Raw genomic sequence first — 21220 nt, forward strand, 5'->3', positions numbered from 1 at the left:
GGGACATGAACAAAATGTGTTAGTGTTGAACATGCACCAGTACATTAAACATGCAATGCAATACAATTACTTTTCCAGATCTTAGCAAAGTATTTATTTCTCACAAGGAAGGTTTGGCAAGTTTAGTTGCAAATTTACTTAAAGCTGTACATCACAAAGGGTCTTAGTGGAATGTTCTGGTTTCAGTCCAACTTAAGCTTTGCCAACAACATTGATGGCATGCTGTTGATTACAACAGACAATATTGTCAACTTATTTCTTTGTTTTGTTAAAGCAATAACCACAATCACAGTAATGTACAGTAAGGTACCATTTTTGTGAACATTTAACTTTTTTTTTTTTTACACTTCAGAATGGTATGAATCCTGATTATTTTTGTGGGGCTTGTTATATGAACATATCAAAAGTCATGGATATAATTTGAAAAGGATAAATGGGATAAATATTCACATCTGTGATCTTTCTGTAGTAAATGAATGACAAATTAGAAAAGTACAAGTAAAGTAGTTTTTTGGGTACAATGTACAAATCAATGAAGTAGTACTTCATAAGTCTGAAAAATATATACCCAAATGAAATACCAAAAAAATAAAAAAAAATAAAAAAGGTTATGCCTGAAAATACTCTCTCTCTCTCTAGGGCTAATAGGGCATCTAGTGGTAACACCGTATGATTTTCTTTATATCTTCCACCAGATGGCACATACTAACTCGTGGGTATACATTTTAAGGGTATACTTTTAAGAATTTTTTTTAATTATTATAATTTTTTTTTCAAATGATTTAAATTGAATTTTAATGTTTGTTTTTTTTTCTGTAGTTTGTCCGTGACTTTCTGTAGTCATTTTTGAACCTGAAACTTTCTATTAACATTTGGATGAATCAAAGTGGGTCATTTAGAGTTTTCTCAGGTCTTGGTGTGCAGAAGGAAGCCAGGAAAATGACATTCACAGAGGCAGGAATTCCATTGCTTCAGAGAAGCACATGTGAAGCGTAACAGAAAAGGCTTTTTGACTGTGTAGAGCAGAAGTGACAGCTGAGCATTCACTTGACTAGATATGAAGAGTCTTGCTAATTTCGGTGACCCCTACGCTGCTGTATCAAGCGACAAACAGAGCGTAATCAGAACGAGTAGGAGACTATGTTGGAAAATCTTTTTGAATGCTTCCCTTCTCATGCTTCACATAGCGTTGCTGTGGGAGCTGCAGATATGAGGCACAGCCGCTTCCCACTTCCCATAATCCTCAGAGGCACTGTAGCATGAGAGTATAATAAAACGACAGTGAAAGATTTTATCTCGCATGTGTCCTCAGCCAGGAGAATATTAGTTATGCAATCAGGAAGTGTAAGGTCACGGCAACTCTGCAGGTGAACGCTGGTTATAAAAGCCTCTACAAATATTAATATCCTTTTATCTTGTGGTTGTAGTGAATGGAACTCCGGTGTACTGTCTCAATAAATCATATAATCATTTGCATATAAATAGCTAATTAAGAGTCTACCAGAAGTGATTTATCAGTGAGGAAGAAATACGCCTCAAAACTCTCAGCGTCTACTGCATGCTAGATAAATAATTGCATATGATCTTTTTAACTTTGAAATTATTATTGCACAAATGTGCACAGGTAAAATCCAATTGGTATCAAAAGCTGTTGATAAACATGAAAGAAAAAAATGAGATTGAATACCACATTTAGAAGAATCCCAGAAGAATCCATTTCATGTTTTTATCACTTTATGGCTAGTAATGGAAAACAAATCCCTGAAAGCCGTAGCGTTTCTACATTATTAAAGCAGAGGAATTAACTCTCATTGTTTAGACAGAACTGTCGTAACTGTCTGAAAACTTCAACACATGACAGGAGTGGATCATGATTATAATATGATTACATGATTATAGTATCAATCAGTGATATTTTGAAAGTGTATCTTCCCAAGCTACAAACTACTCAGAATTTAAAGTCAAGCTGCAATTTTGAACACGACAAGCTAAAATAAATCTACATTGGTGCTATTCAATGGGGCATTTTTAAACAAAATATATCTATAACTATCAGATTATGTCATTTATTTATTTTTCATGAGATAAATAGTCGTCTGGCAGAATAACAATGAGGATCTCGGATAGGGTGACAGTATTAAACTTCTACACAAAATTAATAATTAAAAAAGTGTGTTAAATAGTGAAGAACAGCATAAACCAAATAGCACACTATAAACAAGAAGATTTACAATGCTGTAATGTCTTATTTTAAACATTTCTTATTCTTAGCATTAATTACTACCCATTGAAAGTCAGAAAGGCCATTCTGTGAGATAACCTTTGAAAGACAATTAAAACACAATATATATATTTGTCCGAAGGTCAAACATGGCCCAGAAACGTTTCTCCTGACTATCTGAGCTAAAAGTGCAATGGTTCAGTGATGGTGAGATTTTTTTCTTTTTATCTCCACATGCATTTTTTCCCCATTTTGAGAATAATTTGAGTATAATTTCCAACGTTAGCACATCAAAACCAGGCAATCTCTCTGGCTGATGGTAAGGAAATTGAACAGATGAGGTAGCCTAACCCTCATGCATTTTGTATATGGTCCTTCTTCTTGAATGTCGGCTCGGGGAATTGGAAGTGATTTCACTGGGTTTTCCTCCATTTATAGCAAGGGAGCTCTTTGACAAATGCAAAAATGGCGGGTTGCCTGGGCGTACTGTGAAAAGTGCCTTTGAAATCCAACAGCATAGTGATGAATCAAAGCAGTGCATGCTGGGAAGGAGCATGCTTAAAACACAGCCTCGCCACCAGCACTGTCTGGCTGCAGTTATAGTTGAACGACACCCAGACATTTCCAGTCAATTTCCCCACGCTCTTTCCCATGAACGAAAGACAAAGGCAATTCACTTCTTCCAACCCCTTATTTGACAGCAATTTCTCTTTATATCATTTATGCAAGGTTCATGAATAAAAGAGACTACTGCAGAAGGAAAGGTTAGTGTTTCTCCGGAAGAGCTCCTAACAAATCCAATACTCACCCCATAGACTAGTTCACCCACCATCCCGTTCCAAGTCTTGGTTTCAGGGTCACGGGCGCCATATTTTCCATCCATGACTATGGACAGTCTGTACTTAATCCCAACATGTTTGGCAATCTCAGAAGCTAAATCGACACAGTAGCCTTCATACTTGTCATTGCCTTCCAGATGCATGTGGTTTTTCTTGTACATCACATATGGTGCTTCCTGTTAATAAAACACACACTCATTTATTATAATCTTCGCTTACTGCTTTTATTGTCCAGTGTCACAGGCACCAGAGCTCACCGACATCTTATCAGTCACAGGCATGCAGGCATGCTGGAATATGATGACTGTGCATTCATACCCACCTATTCTCTCACACACATAATCCACAAAACTGGAACACATACAAGATGAATGACTGAAGGAGCAGACAGGGGACTGTGGGACATTGATCAACATGTGGCCACAGTCAGACCAAACTGGTAATTGCCCAGCCTCTTTACACCTGGTATTAACATCCATCTCAGGCAATCCAATCACACGTTGCCAACCGAGACAAATTGTTGTCTACACCTGCGGTGTAGTCTGAGGGATAAAATCATTAAAATCTGGATTGTGCGCTCTTGGTCTTAGACCTTAAGACATCACAATAATATTTGCATGTCTTACTCTGGGACTTAAATTATGGTCTCAAAAATGAGTCTGAGTTCAGGCACACTTATTATAGGTGACGGTCACCTCAATCTCTAGTTGCCACAGTATATTTTAAGCTACCGAGAATTTGCAAGAAACTCATGGCTCTGAGTGGCTGCCTAGCTACCGTGTACAGTGGCAAAGTGTTTTGAAATGAATGCTGCAATAATTTCACAGACTAGTTCTTGGATGGCTGGTTCTTGGTTTGGGTTTGGGCCACTGTCCTGCAGAGCTCCATCCCTAATCAAAAATACATCTGAACAATCTAACCCAAGGGTGCTGTTCCTGGAGATCTACGCACCTGCAGAGTTCAGTTCCAGCCCTGCTCCAGCACACCTGTCATAATTATCAAGTGTTCCTTTAGATCTTAATTAGCAGGTGCAGGTGTGTTTGATCAGGGTTGAAGCTGAGCTTTGCAGGAATATGAGTGGGAACCCTTGATCTAAACTACTGTATGTATTCAGGATTGCTTAAAAATTACAGTAAAGTGGCTTTAATTAGGGATGGAACTGAAAGCTTCAGGACAGTGAGCCTCTAGGACTGGAGTTGCCCACGCCTGGTCTAGGATTATTGTTCTGAGTTTGGGTCTTGTTATAGATCTGGGCTGTGGTATTAGGCCCTGTCCACACAAACTCGGTTATTTTTAAAACAACAGCCTTTTCTAAGCGGTTTGTCCGTTCGGCCACACGCAAATGTAGCACCAGGTCAATGAAACCAAACATTTTTGAAAAATCCTGCCAGGGTGAAGATTTTCGAAAACGCTGGTTGCAGTGTTATCGTAGACAGTGAAACCGGAGTTTTTGGCTTGTGACGTCAGAGCCTGCACTGTTATCTTCACCTACTTGAAACTTTTTCGGGCTTCTGATTGGTCAACATGGCTTTACGGTTGAGATTATATCGCCACCTGTTGGTTTGGCATGCTCTTGACAGTGCGTCATTGCATGCATTTGCGTTTTCATGCGGACAGAGATTTAAAAAAAAAGGAAGAATTAAAAATTAAATTTATAAAAATACCCGTGTACGTGTGGACATGGCCTTTGTTTGAATCTAGGTTTTGAAGGGTATAGTCTTGACTCCACCAATGGTATTAACATGCATCTCCAGTAACCACTTGAGTTTTATCACATACATCATTGTACATCATATAGATCACGTGTGTTGGGTGAGTGGACATCATATTGTTCACCTCTGATTATGGAATTAATATGTCCACAAAAAAGTGGACTCTGTTTATCTGCATTTAGGACTGTCCAATTGGGAACACTGGAGATGGATGATATCAGGTATAAACAGGTCTGAGACCATAAAGCAACATTGGAGACAAATCAAAATAGGTTCAGTTCTGGTTTTCTCTCTTTCACACGCATGCACGCACACTGCCGTGTTGCAATATCCCAGGGGTCTTAAATGCACTGGCAGTTGAGGGTGAGAGGTGAGGTAGGCAAGAACGTATGAAGTGAGAAGGAAACCGATTCAGGAAGTAAATGGCAGTGACTGCAGAGGAATCATAGTGTTGATTCTGTTCAGACATATTCAAGCATGTTGCACCTATATGCGACAGAAGCCTTTATCATTCCAACAGAAAGAACATTGAACATAGCCCTGCTAAAAAGACCAGCTTACACCAGCAAGAATTTCAGTTGGTTGGTTAGGTGCCTATTGAGGTTTTGGTCTAGCTGGTGGACCAGCACAGGTTGACTAACATGGTTGTTCCGGTGATACTGGCTGACTTACTGGTTTAGCTACATAAACAGACTGGTGGGAACACCAGCAGCACACCAGCGTGCCATGCTGGGGACCAGGATCCAAAAACACAATATATGGTCTTTTCAGTAGGGAAACAAAACCAAAGCAAAAACAAAGCCATCATTAAGATCCAAACTCAAAAGCACTTTGTCGACAAACAAAATTGGAAAAGTAAAACTGTGCAAGTTGGTTTTATCCTCTCTTTCGGCCCCCATTTCAAACATTGCGGCAGCGGCTTGTTTTTTTAAGCACATCATTATTAGCAAAACAATATGGCTTCTCGCAGAGAGAATGCGTCCCATTAGAGTCAGAGACAATTAGGGTGCTAGTGGGTTAGCAATGGTTTGTTTGTTCTGTGCTGAATGTATCCTCTCACCTCATCCTTTGTGTGATTGTTTTCCTCCTAAATCCCTCTGATGGAATAACCGACAGCTGCTGGTTTAATTGTTCACATTCAAGTCATTTGAAAGACTGACCTTGGTTTTTGGTGAAACAAAACAATTACAAGCAATTGTTGTTTTGCATGGGATGATGTTGTGAGCATTGATTTGAATTCCTCAGAGATGCGTGTTGGCCTTGCCAATTAGAGGCTGACGTTAAAGCTAATGGCATTAATGGCAGAAGATGAAGTGATACGTCAGCACCGAGCAGTCCTCCGGTCAATGTAAAGTGGATCTGTGCAAGGGCCTCATACCTGGCCTCACTCAAATACACTTTAACTTTGCCAGAGGCAAACCATCGAACCCTTCTTTCGCATTAGCATGTTATAGCTCATGTGTCATTAGCCATTTACTTGATGAGTGGAAACAAGTCTTACCTACATATGCATTGTATGTCTACTTGATGATGTCAATGTGAAACCATCATACCTAATGCCGTTATTGTGATGTCACTGCTACGACAGGCCACTGATATATGGAAAATCAAAATGCTTTGACACCCACACGGATACAGTTGAAACACTCATGCGTCGGTTTTCCTCACGTTCGACTGTTTCAACGTGTAATGAGTGGATGGAAAGCAACATAAAAGAAATGTACTTCTACCCGCCCAGGACAGAATGTATCAATCTAGAAGTCAACACCATGACCCTGATGGGCAGAATATGCGGCACGTTTAAAACGTCATGGAGCGTGTACCATAATAGTAGTGACCACAATTGTTCGGTTTTCCACTGAGGAATCGTTGGTGTACTGCTGATCCATTATATTAACAAAGCGTTCAAACTCGTTCCAGTATCCGATCTGTAAAGGGAAAACATTCGCGTTATTACCAAACAGCAGACATTTTTACTGCATTGACGCTAACTACCCTCCCCCCCAGGCCTTCTGTTCAGCTAAGGAGGCTGTTGTGGATGTGTACTCTCATAAGACTGTGTTCATTAAAAAAATATTAGGTCTCCGTGCTGCTGTTGTTATTGCCTGGAGTTAAACAAAAAAGAAAAATTATTGGCTGACATTTGTTAAATGGGAAAAAAATAAAATGCTTATGGTGGAATTTTCAGGGATGCAGAAGCTGGAAGTTACTCTTGGATGGAATTCTGCTAAAAAAATGAAACTTTTTTTAGGTTTTAATGATTTACGCATTCTGTGTTTTCTCTTTGCTGTATGCTTGAGTTGTTTAGCAGTTGAGTGGCATGTGTCAGAACCATTAGCATAACACTAGCCACTAAGGCATCACTGAGGTGACATTGCAGAGGGGTCCGACACAGTCTTGTACATCACTTCTGACAGTCATTGTCAATTCGCTTCTCCTTACCGACACTGACCCCATCTAACCTTAAGCTAAACTATTCTCATCCATAGTGATTGTTGCTGGAATACTGTGATATAAAGGGCAGTTTCTATTAGCTCAAAAGAAAGATGATGAATACTGGTTATGTTAAGCTTAAAGATGACCAGTTTTATTTTCTGTTATGATGCATTTCTTATTGAAGCTTGAAGTTAGGACATATTGAAGGGCTTGTCCAGCCACATATATTTGCAACCAATTAAGGCAAGATTACGGTGACTGAGAGAGCTAAATGTGCTGCAAATGAAAATCAACCAACAAATTCACCAAAAAAACATCTTCACCAATTTGACAACACATGTGCTCCAAATACGCACAATGTGACCAAACGCAGAAACGCACTGCAAATACACACAGACCACAACGGAATGTTTAAGGGAACTGCAACAAGTGATGAACCTGGCTGGACATGTCTATCAATGTGTGCTCAGAAAAGTGAGATTTTTTAATTTATTTTTTTACATCCTGATCATATGATTCCTTCGGTTTTCGGATATTATTAGCCTAAATAAGCTGAAGAAATACACAATTACTTCCCCTATGAACATTAACCTCAAATTAACCATGGTTTTGCTACACTAACCAAAGTTTAACCATGGTATTTGTACAATTGTGGTTATACAAATGGTAATCAATATGCCAAAAAAAAAAAACCACTTTCAACACTTTTTGCATATGTCTTCTTAAGTTGCAGTGCGTTGAGCTCTCTCGGCCACTGTACAAGACACTTTATAGGCAACAACAACAACAAAATCTTATTTCTATGCTCTACCTTTTTTGTTCTTGCACTGAGTTTCAAATCTCCACTATAGTAACACTTACACCCACACACACACACACACACACACACACACACACACACACACACACACACACACACACACACACACACACACACACACACACACACACACCAAACATTAAAGTTTTTTTCATATCTATATTCTGAAGGTTTTTTTCTTATATCATTTGCTTGATTTATATAACATTTTATTGCTATAGTGAAAATGTATTTATTTTTCTGGCTGTGTACAGAATTTTCTGATTTATGGACTGATAAATAGAGGCATCCAAAATCCTCTCTTTAAAAACTCTCTTACACGGTCTCAGGTCTTAAGTCTTACACAGTACGTCAACAAAATTAAAGTTGAACCATGTTAATTTTGAACAATGTTCAGATTTCTGTTTTGCAAATTATACATATTATTGCATGTTTAAATAGAAAATACTTCATTTACATATTTAAACATACAATTTCAGAAAATTTGTAATACAAAACTTAATATCTTAATGTACTTAAGTAACTGGGGAGGTATGGTGAAATCTGTTTTTACCTAATTCACCTGTGGTGTCTTGCCTTAATTGCTGCTATTGCTAGTTTGTTATGGAGTGCAAGATGCAATGAGTCATCAGTAATTTTTCTCTGTTTTCTCTAGTGAGCTATAACTATACATTTTAAATGTGTACTATATATCCGACTTGTGAAATGGACCCCGGTTTGAGTTCTCACACTGAAGCTTACCCAACAAATGGACAGATTTACTGATGACTTACTTTTCTTGGGCCACCTGTTTTCATTTCATAAACATCAATAGTGTAGTTTGATCTGCGACCGAAGCTGTCAAACTGGATATTACCAGTCATCCCTTGCACCTGGACCTGCCAGAAACAATAACAACACAACGAAACCACCAAAATAACAATGGTACTTTGAAACTTTTGGAATAAATTAGGATGTGTTGGAGTAATGCAAATTAATCATACGGAGGCTTAATTCATTTTAAAGGGAATTACACATTGAGAGAATACAAAGGGTTATTGTCAGTTTCAGAAAAGCTAAAGCACTCAGAATCATGGATGAGTAAAAGAGAAGATAGAAGTTTTACCATTTTGAGAGCTCGTTCAATGTCAATGCCTTGGCTCCAAGGGACTGCAGGGTTAGCCAGGCAATCGCCTGCACTGCCTCGTCTGGACACATCTACTCGCTGGCGTCGCAGGTACCGGAATGCCTCCGCAATGACCAGGATAGCATCATAAGACAGCGCTGAAGTGTACTGTACACAACCGTTAAGCACCTCACATTAACAGTTATTTGTTAGAGCAGTTTAAAATAAGCAAACACATTATCAGTAAGTAAACACTTTGAAGAGGGATAAAATAACCTGCCCTCTTCCAGGTCTAAACGCATGTTGATGTACATAATGAAGGATAATTGCGATGCATTACTGCAAGTAATCATAGTTGGCAATTGCAACAAAAGACGACAAACTTCAGGGACGTAGCTTGCGCATTGTTTCATGCTATGTAAAGAGTGTTAACCAGGTTTTTAATTACAGAGATATGTAAAATGTTTAGGTATGTGAGACTCTACAGGGTTTTGCTGCTATTGTTGTTCATGGGTGCAACCTGTAATTACAGTTAATGTCCACCATGAAAAAAGAACGAGCTGGCATCTGCTAATTTGACATGAGCTACACTATTGTATTGTTTTGTATTTCTTCAAAGCGACTGCAGTGAGTAATTTAGCTACTAAAATAAATGTAATATAACAAAGGTAACATCAAAGGAGACATTGTGCCTTTACAGTCACAATTCAAAATGTTTTCTGATGCTTTCATTAAAATACTGTCCTGGAAAAGACTTGAAAAATGTGTGTGGCTGCAAGTGCAAATTTCCACAGTGAGAAATGAATGAAACTTGTAAAGAAAACATCTTACCGTGTTTGTACAAATAAATCAATACAAATAAAAGGAACCTATTGTGTGAAAAGTACTTATTTTTCATTAAAATAATGTCACAATGCAAAATATGTACTGGGTGCCTAAAGCCTATTAAATAAAGAAATCAGGCAAAGAAAGAAAAAGTCAAAGATCAGAAAAAGAAGAGACAACAACAATGATTTTTGTTGTTGTTTTTAAGTAGTAGTTTCAGACCTTCAGAGGGGTGTTTCTAGCTTCAGGAAACTCTCTTTCATCTAGACGGTCCCATCTCTGGAGAAACTGTTGTACAACTGAGTTTTCAGGATTGATTATCTGGAAGCCACTAATGTTTGCTCCGCCGAGAAAGACCTTGTCCAGGCTGATGTTGGTGAAGCCCTGTGGAAAGAGATTATGGAAAAGAAGCAAGCATAGGATTCATGAGATGATGGCAATACAACAATCATCATGTGAAAATGGATCTCAGTGCTTCTGGTTCAAAACCCAAAAAGGGAAAATCATTGGGTATATAGAGATTAATGCATATCATATATTATGTAAGGTTGTCAAATTGATAGAAGCATAAGAAAACCAATATTTATGATTAAAATACATCACTTAAGGAAAAAAAAATACACTCATATCGAAAGTGTGTAGAAAAATGCAACATTTCTTTTTACTTTTTACTGATTACACTTACATTTTTAGAGTTATTACATTTTGTTGACAATAATATAAAAAAAATACAATAAAACAAACATAAATACATATTTTTGGTGCATGTTTTGTAGTGGATGTTTAACAGAGCATCTTTTCATGATGATCTTATTTGTCATTGAATTTGCATAATTTCTGAAATCTCTCTTCTTTAGTTAGAGTACGGAGGTGCTGAGACTCACCAGATTGGCAATAACATAATGGTAGCCCCGACTGTTCTTTCCAAGTGCCACAACCTACAGGAAAGAGAATCAATAACTGTTTACAATCCATGTAAGCAGAGTGCAGGGGCCTTATATCGTCCCTCAGGTGAGAACCTCTCTCCATTTACACTGTCTTAAGTGACAAAGGCACTCAAAACTGATAGATGTTTCCTCATACAGCAGCTGATGATCTTGATGTGGGTTGCTGCTGTATGCTGGTCAGTGGGAATACACATGGACAAAACCCTACATATATCTGACTTCCTATGCATGAACAAAAGGTATCACTGCTGCGCTGGGTGTGCTGATGACTGACCCGATCTGACCCTGCAACCTTCACTTCAGACCCCTTTCATTAGTGGCCATTAGTGAAGTGTACAAACAATGGTCACTTCAAGGTCATAATTTTGCCATTTATGATCCTGGGTAATGTGCCCTCATGATTCATTTTTAAACCCATGGTAAGATATGTAACATGGGATTTTGAAGGTTGTTGGTTGTGACCACATGTTCACATAAAAGACAGTAAATACATTTTTGAAGCGCTACTAACTTCTAACTGGAACTCATTCTCAGTCAATTGGTCAATTTTGGAAAAAAAAGTTTACACTTTATTTTGTTGGTCCCCTTTAGACTCTGTTGACTGTAAGTAACTTTGTAACTACACATCAATGAACTATCATTAGAGTATTAGTAGACTGTTGAGTTAGGGTAAGTTGACATGTATTAGCAAAGTTCCTTTTCAGTCAGTCACATTCGATATTACGTCCACACTGATGTTATGGGGTCTCGCTTGGGAGCCCAATCACCTCTGAGTAGTATTTAAAAAGGCTAATGTGAACTGGCGAGTGGAATTTCTATGCCAAGCCACTTCCCCTACATACTGTTACATAAGCTGGTTGCATGCATCCACATTCAGATTTTACTTCAGAGCTGAATGCTTCAAAAAGTTACAGTTACATCCTAAATAGGATAAACCCTTCAAGACTTCACCTTATTCCCTCTTGGGATCTCTGTGTGGTCCTTGCTGGACTACAGAAGGCTCCCTTTGAGCTCCATGAGCCAGCTAAGCTTAAGATCCTGTCCCTTAAGACAGCGCTCCTGACTGTGCTCACTTCCATCAAGGGGGTGGGGGACCTGCAAGCATTTTCGGTCAACAGAACATGCCTTGAGTTTGGGCCAGCTGATTCTCATATAATCCTGAGACCCTGACCTGGATTTGTGACCAAAGTTTCCACCACCCCTTTTCGGGATCAGGTGGTGAACTTGCAAGCACTGCCATTGGAGGAGGCAGATCCAGTCCTTGCATTGCTATTCCCAGTTCGTGCCTTGCATATCTACATGGAATGCACAAGGAGCTTTAGAAGCTCTGATCATCTCTTTGTCTGGTTTGGAGGTCAGTGGAAGGGAAAGGCTGTCTCCAAACTGAGGTTGGCCCACTGGCTAGTGGACACCATCACCTTGGAATACCATACTCAAGGCAAGCTGTGTCCCTTGGGAGTGAGGGCTCACTCCACTCTGAGTATGGCCTCCTCTTGTGTGTTGGTGCACAGCTTCTCTGTAGCAAGCATTTGTAGAGCTGTGGGGTGGGTGGCAACTAATACCTTTGCAAGGTTTGATAATCTCTGAGTGGAACCAGTTTATTTCTTTGAGTTGGGTATGAGTAGGAGGCTCTGTGTCATGCTTGCAGCACCATTCCCCTAGGGAATTCGAGTGCTAATTATTCTGTCAGTAAGTTCCCTCGGTTGACCAACCCTGATAGAGTCCTCTAGCACCCTTCGGCGTCAGGCTTGGTGGAAGAGTCTTTCACTAGGCTCAGTGCTTGTGTTGTATGCCCTTTGGTCAGCCCTTGTGCTGGGCTAGGTGTCCATGCTGAGATTCCCTTCGGGTAATCCTGCATGTGTTTTTCTACAGTATGGTTCCCCCTTTTTTTTTGGTGAACCTGTGTCTTTCCCTGGATGGTTCCTTTGTCTCTCCCTGCATTGCTAGCTGTTCCTCCTCTGATAGGATGTACTTCCGCAGTGGACTCCATATATTGCACTGTCCTTTGGTCAGTCCATATGGGTATCTCCACATGTTACATCCCTTTGGGTAGGATGTGGCTCTGCTACCCAGACATAGTTGGCTGCTGTGAAGTTAGAGACCAAGAGGGAACAGCCTGTGGTATTCCGTGAGTAATTTTATTTCTCAAAATTCCCATTCTGGGTTATCTGCTTCTGGGCGTGTTGGGATGGTTATGCCTTGCAACTAGATTAGTCTTGGCATCCTCACTTGCCAGCACTTGCATCACTATCCTTATAACACAGTTCCTGGTTGTGGCGCTTTCCACAGGGACCCCATAACGCCTGTGTCAACGTAACGTCAAACGTGACTGACTGAAAGGGAACGTCTCAGTTATGTATGTAACCCTCGTTCCCTGAAGGATGGAACAGAGATGTTATGTCCCTTGTGTCACAACCTTTAACTACTCCTGACAGAGTGGGACTCATTCTTGGCTCCTTAGCACAAATCTAAATGAGTGGATGCATGCCGCCATGTTATATACCCATATGTAGGGGGATTGACTTGACATTCAAATTCTACTGACCAATTCTCATTGGCCTTTTTTCATACTACTTAGAGGTGACTGGGCTCCCAAGCGAGACCTCATAACATAAGTGTCGACTTATCATCTCCGTTCCCTTCTTCAGAGAACGAGGGTTACATATGTAACCAAGATGTTACTTATAGCCAGTACAGAGGACCATCAAAATAAAGTGTTAGCAGATATTAAGCAGACAGTCTACTAATACTATAATGACTGCTACTTGACATGGAGTTGCAAAGTTACTTATACTGTGAATGTCTGAAGGGGACCATGAAAATAAAGTTCTCAAAAAAAAAATCCTTTATACAAAGGTTTCTTGTTTTTCCACTCATTCATTCTGTATTAGTGAGCTGTGCCCATAGTTGAAAAAAAAAATAATAATAACAAAATATAAATAAATAAATAAATAAATAAATAAATAATGCCACCTTCCCCCCAATGCATTCAAAATATAGCTTGAGGGAGAAATGACTGCTTGTGCAAGCTGGTCAATTTTGACAGCAGCAGAAATGCAAATTCAAATCATGCTATGAAATAGATATAACATCACAGAGTTCCTGAGTTGAAGATCATGAAAGCATTAGGCACTGTTAAACCCAAACCCAAACCTAGCATGACACAACGATTTATTTATTACAATTTAGGGTAACAATTTATTTTGAAAGTCCAATTTAGACATTCTACTAGCTATATGTAAATTTTCAACTACAGTACATGTCAACTAAACAAGTCATTAGAGTAATGCTTAATAGACAGTACTCCAGGAGGATAGCCCATCGTTTCAGTGACAGCAGAGACGCTCGGAGCCTGTGGCAGGGGATACAGACCATTACGGACTACAAGCCCCCACCGTGGACCTGTGACAGCACCATCTCCCTGCTGAATGAGCTGAACACCTTCTTCACTTGCTTTGAGACACAAAACAGCACCACTGCACAGAAGACTCCACCTCCTCCCGGCGACCAGGTGATGATGCTGGCCATGGACAGCATGAGGAGATCCCTCAGCAGGATCAATGCACGCAAAGCTCCGGGTCCTGACAACATAATCTCACTAAATCAGGCTGTTGTCCCCACATGCTTCAAAACTACCACCATCATTCCAATCCCGAAGAAGCTGTCTCCATCCTGCTTCAATGACTACCATCCAGTTGCACTTACTCCTATTCTCATTAAGTGTTTTGAACGGCTAGTCATGCACCACATCTGCCCTCCCCCCATCCCCTTCCAGTTTGCATATCGGTCCAACCGCTCGACCAATGACGCCATCGCAACTGCCCTCCACTCAGCACTCACACATCTGGATAAAAAAGACTCATACGTCAGAATGCTGTTTATAGACTTCAGTTCAGCATTCAACACAATCATACCTCAACAGCTGATCCACAAACTGGTCCAGCTGGGGTTCAACAATTCGCTGTGCAACTGGCTGTTGGACTTTCTGACTGGAAGACATCAGGCAGTACGGGTTGGCAGCAACACATCCAGCACCATCACACTGAACACTGGGGCCCCCCAAGGATGTGTTGTGAGCCCCCTCCTCTTCACTCTGCTGACCCACGACTGTACACCGTCACATAACTCCAACCTCTTCATTAACTTTGCGGATGAAACGGCTGTGGTGGGTCTCATTAGCAACAGAGATGTGACAAACTACAGGAGTGAGGTGAGCCGCCTGGCAGGGTGATGCAGTGACAACAATCTTTTTCTGAACTTGGAGAAGACAAAGGAGATTGCTGTTGACATCAACGGTGCGACTGTGGAAAGGGTGAGCAGCTGCAAGTTCCTGGTTGTGCACATCACAGAGGACCTCTCCTGGACTGACAACACAGCAGCACTGGCCAAGAAAGCACAGCAGTGTCTCTACTTCCTCTGCAAACTGATAAGAGCCAGAACCCAGGCCCCCATCATGTGCACCTGCTGTACATGTGAAAGAAATGACAATAAAGCAGACTTTTGACTTAATATCTGCTCACACTTTATTTTGATGTTCCCCAACAGACATTCTTTTGACTATAAGCAACTTTGCAACTATGTCAACTTATTCTACTAACCCTAGCCATAACCATCTACTACTATGGTTAGTAAAATGAGAGTTAGTTGCAAAGGAACTACAGTTAGTTACAGTAAGAAGTTACAGTTACAACTTCTGTACAGATAGTTGCAAATTTATAGTTAGTAGAACGTCTAAAGTGGACTGTTGAAATAAAGTGTTGCCCAGTTTGGGAGAAATGGATTGCAGCACATTCATTTGGATTACCCTCGGTAAGGACTAATTTTTTGTCCTTTCCACTAAATAATTTCTGATGTGATTATTCTAGTGTATAATCTGTGCCCTTTATTATTCCACAGAAGAGACAACCTCCTATAAATCTATAAGAACATAAGGGTTATGACAGAGTTATGACAGAATTTCCATTTTTAGGTGAACCTTTAATGCTTCCCCAAAACATCAAAGACTGTTATATAATTATTCAGCCATAGCTTTTCTGATGCTCTTTTGCCATAATGCCCTTGACTTTTGGCTCCACTGAAGGTTCTTGGAGCCAGTGAGGTTATCAGTCCTGTCCCACAAACAAATACTGCTGCAGGCTCCTCACACCTGAGCGAGAGCTGGCGGAAGAACAGAGATCATGATTGAACTTCACAGCCTGCGGGCCAGCAGGACCACTCTACAACCTTGATGTGGACACAGCCAGAGCCTAATGACATGATTCCATTCAAAAGCTCCAGACCGAGACCTGACTGGCACACGGCTCAGCACTTGCGCTAACAGAAGTCATGACAGAATTTACATTTAGAGTAAACCAGTCCTTTAACTTGAAATAAGCAGAATTATTCAGTCATCTTTGATGCAGAGTGATATTAAAGGGCACCTATTATTATTATTATTATTATTATTATTATTATTATTTATTTTACCTTTCACTTAATGTGTAATATACAGTAGTTGCATGTGCATGTAAGTTACAAAACACAAAGTACACTCGTTCAATCCCATAATGCACCACAATAATGAGTTTACAACCGATGTACATTCAATGGCTAGAGAATACCCATAATGCACTATAAGGGTCATGACGAATTAATTCTGCATCTCACCAGAAGATGGTGCCTGCAACTGAATCATCCATCCATTTTCCAAACCGCTGGTCCAAAGTGGGTACAGCGTAATATCATACACATATAAATTTAGCATTAATAGATCATTAAATACATAATTTCAGGTTTATACCTGCTAGTTGTCATGACAGAGTTCAAGATAAATCTTTTCACTGCTATTGGAACTGCCAGTTTGCCAAGTTTCAAATGATTACTAAACGGCAAGCACAAACTATGCAAAAGAGGCAAAAGAGGAACTGATTTTCATTCAGCCATTCAGTTGAACTATATTAGTGCTATTAGTGGTAGTACTACGGTGGCCGAGAGAGCTCGACTCGCTGCCACTTAAGAAAACACATGCATATTGAAAAAACACCAGCAAATCAAGAAAACATCTTTATCAGTTTGACAACACAAGTGTTGCAAATCCTTACAACACATGCATATTAACAAACGCGCTGCAAATCCTCACAACACATGCAAATTAAGAAATGTTGCAAATCCTCACAACACATGCAAATTAAGAATCGTGCTGCAAATCCTCACAACACAAGCAAATTAAGAAACGCTGCAAATCCTCACAACACATGCAAATTAAGAATCGCACTGCAAATCCTCACAACACATGCGAATTAAGAATCATGCTGCAAATCCTCACAACACATGCGAATTAAGAATCATGCTGCAAATCCTCACAACACATGCGAATTAAGAATCATGCTGCAAATCCTCACAACACATGCAAATTAAGAATCGCACTGCAAATCCTCACAACACATGCGAATTAAGAATCATGCTGCAAATCCTCACAACACATGCAAATTAAGAATCGCACTGCAAATTCTCACAACACATGCAAATTAAGAAACGCTGCAAATCCTCACAACACATGCAAATTAAGAATCGTGCTGCAAATCCTCACAACACATGCGAATTAAGAATCATGCTGCAAATCCTCACAACACATGCGAATTAAGAAACACGCTGCAAATCCTCACAACACATGCGAATTAAGAAACGCGCTGCAATTTTTTTTTTTTTTTTTTTTTTTTTTTCAAGGGGACCCAAAAAAGTGTTGGACCTGGCTGGGATTTGCTTATTGTGCAGTGGCTACTGGTCAGTGGTCAGAGCTGTTGGTGAACTGAAAGGTGAGTTTTTTTTTTTTTTTTTAAACACCCTGATTGCATGATTCCTTTGTCTTTTGGATATTATTAGCCTAAATAAGCTGAATAATTACACAATTAACTGTGAAACGTTACTATATAAGATGGCTAACTTTAATATCCTCAACTAAATATAATTTCAAGGTTAATGAAAATAAATTGCTTCATTAATTGTTTCTTAATTTGCATGTGTTGTGAGGATTTGCAGCACGTTTCTTAATTTGCATGTGTTGTGAGGATTTGCAACATTTCTTAATTTGCATGTGTTGAGAGGATTTGCAGCAAGTTTCTTAATTTGCATGTGTTGTGAGGATTTGCAATTTTTTGGTTGTCAAACTGATGAAGATGTTTTCTTCATTTGCTGGTGTTTTTTCAATTTGCATGTGTTTTCTTAAGTTGCAGCGCATTGAGCTCTCTCGGCCACCGTATAGTACTCATAAATGGCTAGTAAATTTCACAAATAATTACAAAGAAATGGCAAGTAACACACTGAATTTAATCCATTTACCCCATCGGTCACAATAGTGACCATAATTTATAAACTATAAATGATTTGTGAGCCAAATATGTGCAGTGTCACATGGTGACATGGTGAATAAGCAAACATTTTAATGGCAACAATAGTGACCACTGGGATAATACAGTGCCTTCAGGTAAACATATAAATCTAATTGCAGTTGTTAGTAAAGGTGGCACTAAAATGTTGCAATGACAAAGTTACAGTGAATATTGCACTTAATTAAAAGTTCAACTGTTCCAAATAAGTTACAATACTGGTTGCACTAATATAACAATGTAATGATATATTTTGCATGTTGCATGTTGCATGCATGCAAGTGTTTTTATGTATATTAGTAACCCTGGAATGTGATGGAACAGAGTTTAAAATGTGTAAATGACTGAACTGAAATATTTAAGAATTTTGATGAGAGCAGAAATATTTTAATTCGGTATACACATTACACCAGTCCTAATTGTGACCAACTATAAAACACAAATTGAAGAATATTTTTTTTATTAAAAATAATATTCATAATATTAATTATTATTATAATAATAATAATTATTATTATTATTATTACTATTATTATTGAATATTTCAAAGGGTTACTAATGACACATCATTTGGATATGTTCGTGTCTAAGAATAATTTGATATTAAATGGTTTAATGTGCAATTTTGAAGTAGAAGAACTGAAATAGTAATTTCTTGTAAACATAGATGACTGAAGGTGGGCTGATTTCTGAGAGGCATTATGGGTCTGCTCAGTCTCTGCTCACTTTGTAATCTTCCTCCCCCCACTGGCACACTGATCCCACCTCTATCACCGTCATCTTTGTGTTGGCCAGCCAGAAAGAGATTTGGTGTCCTTGAGAGAAGTTTTGACCACGTCGTGATGGGCAAAGTCAGACTGGAGTGACTCTGTCATCGCCCACAGACAGAGCCTATTCCTATTCACGTGGGTCTGACAGAGAGAGCCCAGCACATGGGCCCAAACGAAAGCAATCACAAAGCATTCAGTCCAGAAGTTCAATAAAACCAGACGTCAGACCGCTGGGTCATTTCAGCTCAGGCGTGACCTTTAGCTAAAACACGCAGTGCTGGGATTATGACTCAAGCGCAATAACTGCAAAAACAGTTTGATTGCTTTAGGAAAATGATGTTAGATGGCATAGCAGGGACTATATAATTACTCTTCCCTGCAGTGAGCAGTTAGAGTTTCATTTCTTGGGGGCTGATGAAGAAAATGATATTGGATAGTACCATAGAAGAAAACAAAAAATGAATAATAATAATAATAATAAAAAAAGATTTACATTTCCTAGAGGAAATATCGGTACTTGTAAGGCAGCAAAGAGTGTTGTTCAAATTTTAGGTAATATAATACAAATATAGTGTAGAGAGAGAGAAATGGAAAGAGGCTGATAGTAACATGTTAAATTAATGGCTAAAGAATGTAAGAAAGAAAAGATCAATCACAATAATTCATTATGTAAATCAGTTTAAAATAGAAGACCAGTAGTATTCTTGTATGCAAATATTGCAATGAAATCATCAGTGTTGATTAGAATTTGAATGCTAAACATTCTTTCCATTATGCAATTTAAGGAGCTATTTTCTACCTGGTCTCATGGCATAAATGTACCTGGATGCACTTTTTAGCAAGACGCCAAATACATACCAGTAAGTACGTATCACTGAAGTTTCCAAAATAAATGAACACTAGAGGCAGTAAAACTATATATTTTATTCCTTTTCACACAAAATTACAGAGTTTTGATTAATAAAGCTTCATTTTTGCACAATTACTTGAAGAATATCATGTTATGACTTCAAAACAATATTAATATGCTAGGAGATTTGAAAATTCATGCTTTTGAACATTAACATCGCACATATCCAACTTCATATCTATGGGTTTTCGTAGGCGGTAGGTTTGTTCGGTAGCTCAAGGAGTAAGGAACCGTACTTGAGAGGTGAAGAGTAGACAAAGCAGTTCAAATCTGCATATAAAAAAGTTCAAATGGCATGGTTGCATCAACAAATGCGTTTTTATATTAGTTTTGCATTTGTTAACACTATCGGGTAGGTTGGGTTTGGTGTAGGGCATATTTCCAACACGATAGAGCATTAACTTTTAGCGACAGTCCCCGGATATTTTAATTCTGAACCACCGCAATACGTACCAGAAGCAACATAATAAAAACACAGCAATACGTACCTATTTCAACGTAATAAAAACGTGCCAGGGTTCACAAATTCTTCGGTTCACGGACATTTTTCTTTGAAATGTGCAGTAAGGTACGTAAAAACGGTGTTGCACAAAAAGTGCACAGAGTTAGGTATTTTTATGAGACCAGGTTGGCTATTTTATAGGAGACATATAGTTAATACACTTAGAATTTAGTAACATTATTTTGCAATAATTTAGCTTACCAAAAATAGTGGTGAAAACTAATTTAGTGCAATTACCATTTTCCAAAAATCTCATCATTCAGATGACACAGGCTAAAAAACTAAGTTTGGATGAACACTGCATGTTATGCAGTTGAAGCAGAATTAATTACATACAGAACATTATGGAGAAGAAAAAAAAAAGTATGAGAAAGTTCACTGCAGTGTTGTACTGTAACTAAACAAATAACAATGCACAGAAAAAAACGAACAAACAATGTGTTAGAACCAATAAAAAATATTTTGAATGCAAAAACAGAAGTGGGGGTAAACCATCATGTGCGGGCCTTGTATTATCTCACTCACAGCATGAGTGCAACTCGGGTAACTAAAAAGCTGCAGCATCATCAATTCCTCCTCCAACACTTACCTCATGGCATGACCAATCAATAAGCGTTCTTCAAAACTCATTGAGGGCTGAGGCTGGGGGAGGACAAATGGCCCCAAACGCTTTCCAAAAGCTATCTAGAACACTCAGTTATCTTCATTTTTGCTCCCTTAGGCTAGTTTTTATGTGGACAGGCTAGAAGCCAGAGTGATCCCAGAGGGA

General features: G+C 39.0%; 1 protein-coding gene across 6 annotated transcripts in view; it reads right to left on the reverse strand.

Annotated features, from left to right (window-relative positions):
* LOC109101715 (glutamate receptor 3) overlaps nt 1-21220 on the reverse strand; it is a 110104-nt gene that overhangs the window by 27764 nt on the left and 61120 nt on the right. For all 6 annotated transcript variants that reach the window (XR_006161605.1, XR_006161606.1, XM_042769816.1 and 3 more), the window contains exons 5-10: nt 10843-10896; nt 10181-10342; nt 9134-9301; nt 8802-8906; nt 6596-6700; nt 3030-3236 (exon numbers count right to left, since the gene is read on the reverse strand). Coding sequence is in view for 4 of the 6 variants with exons in the window: in XM_042769816.1 (XP_042625750.1) it covers nt 3030-3236; nt 6596-6700; nt 8802-8906; nt 9134-9301; nt 10181-10342; nt 10843-10896 (801 nt within the window). In the remaining 2 variants the exon portion in view is untranslated. The remainder of the gene's footprint in view (nt 1-3029; nt 3237-6595; nt 6701-8801; nt 8907-9133; nt 9302-10180; nt 10343-10842; nt 10897-21220) is intronic.

Source organism: Cyprinus carpio, chromosome A14, assembly GCF_018340385.1.
Source record: "Cyprinus carpio isolate SPL01 chromosome A14, ASM1834038v1, whole genome shotgun sequence".
In the NCBI taxonomy this organism is placed as follows: Eukaryota; Metazoa; Chordata; class Actinopteri; order Cypriniformes; family Cyprinidae; genus Cyprinus; species Cyprinus carpio.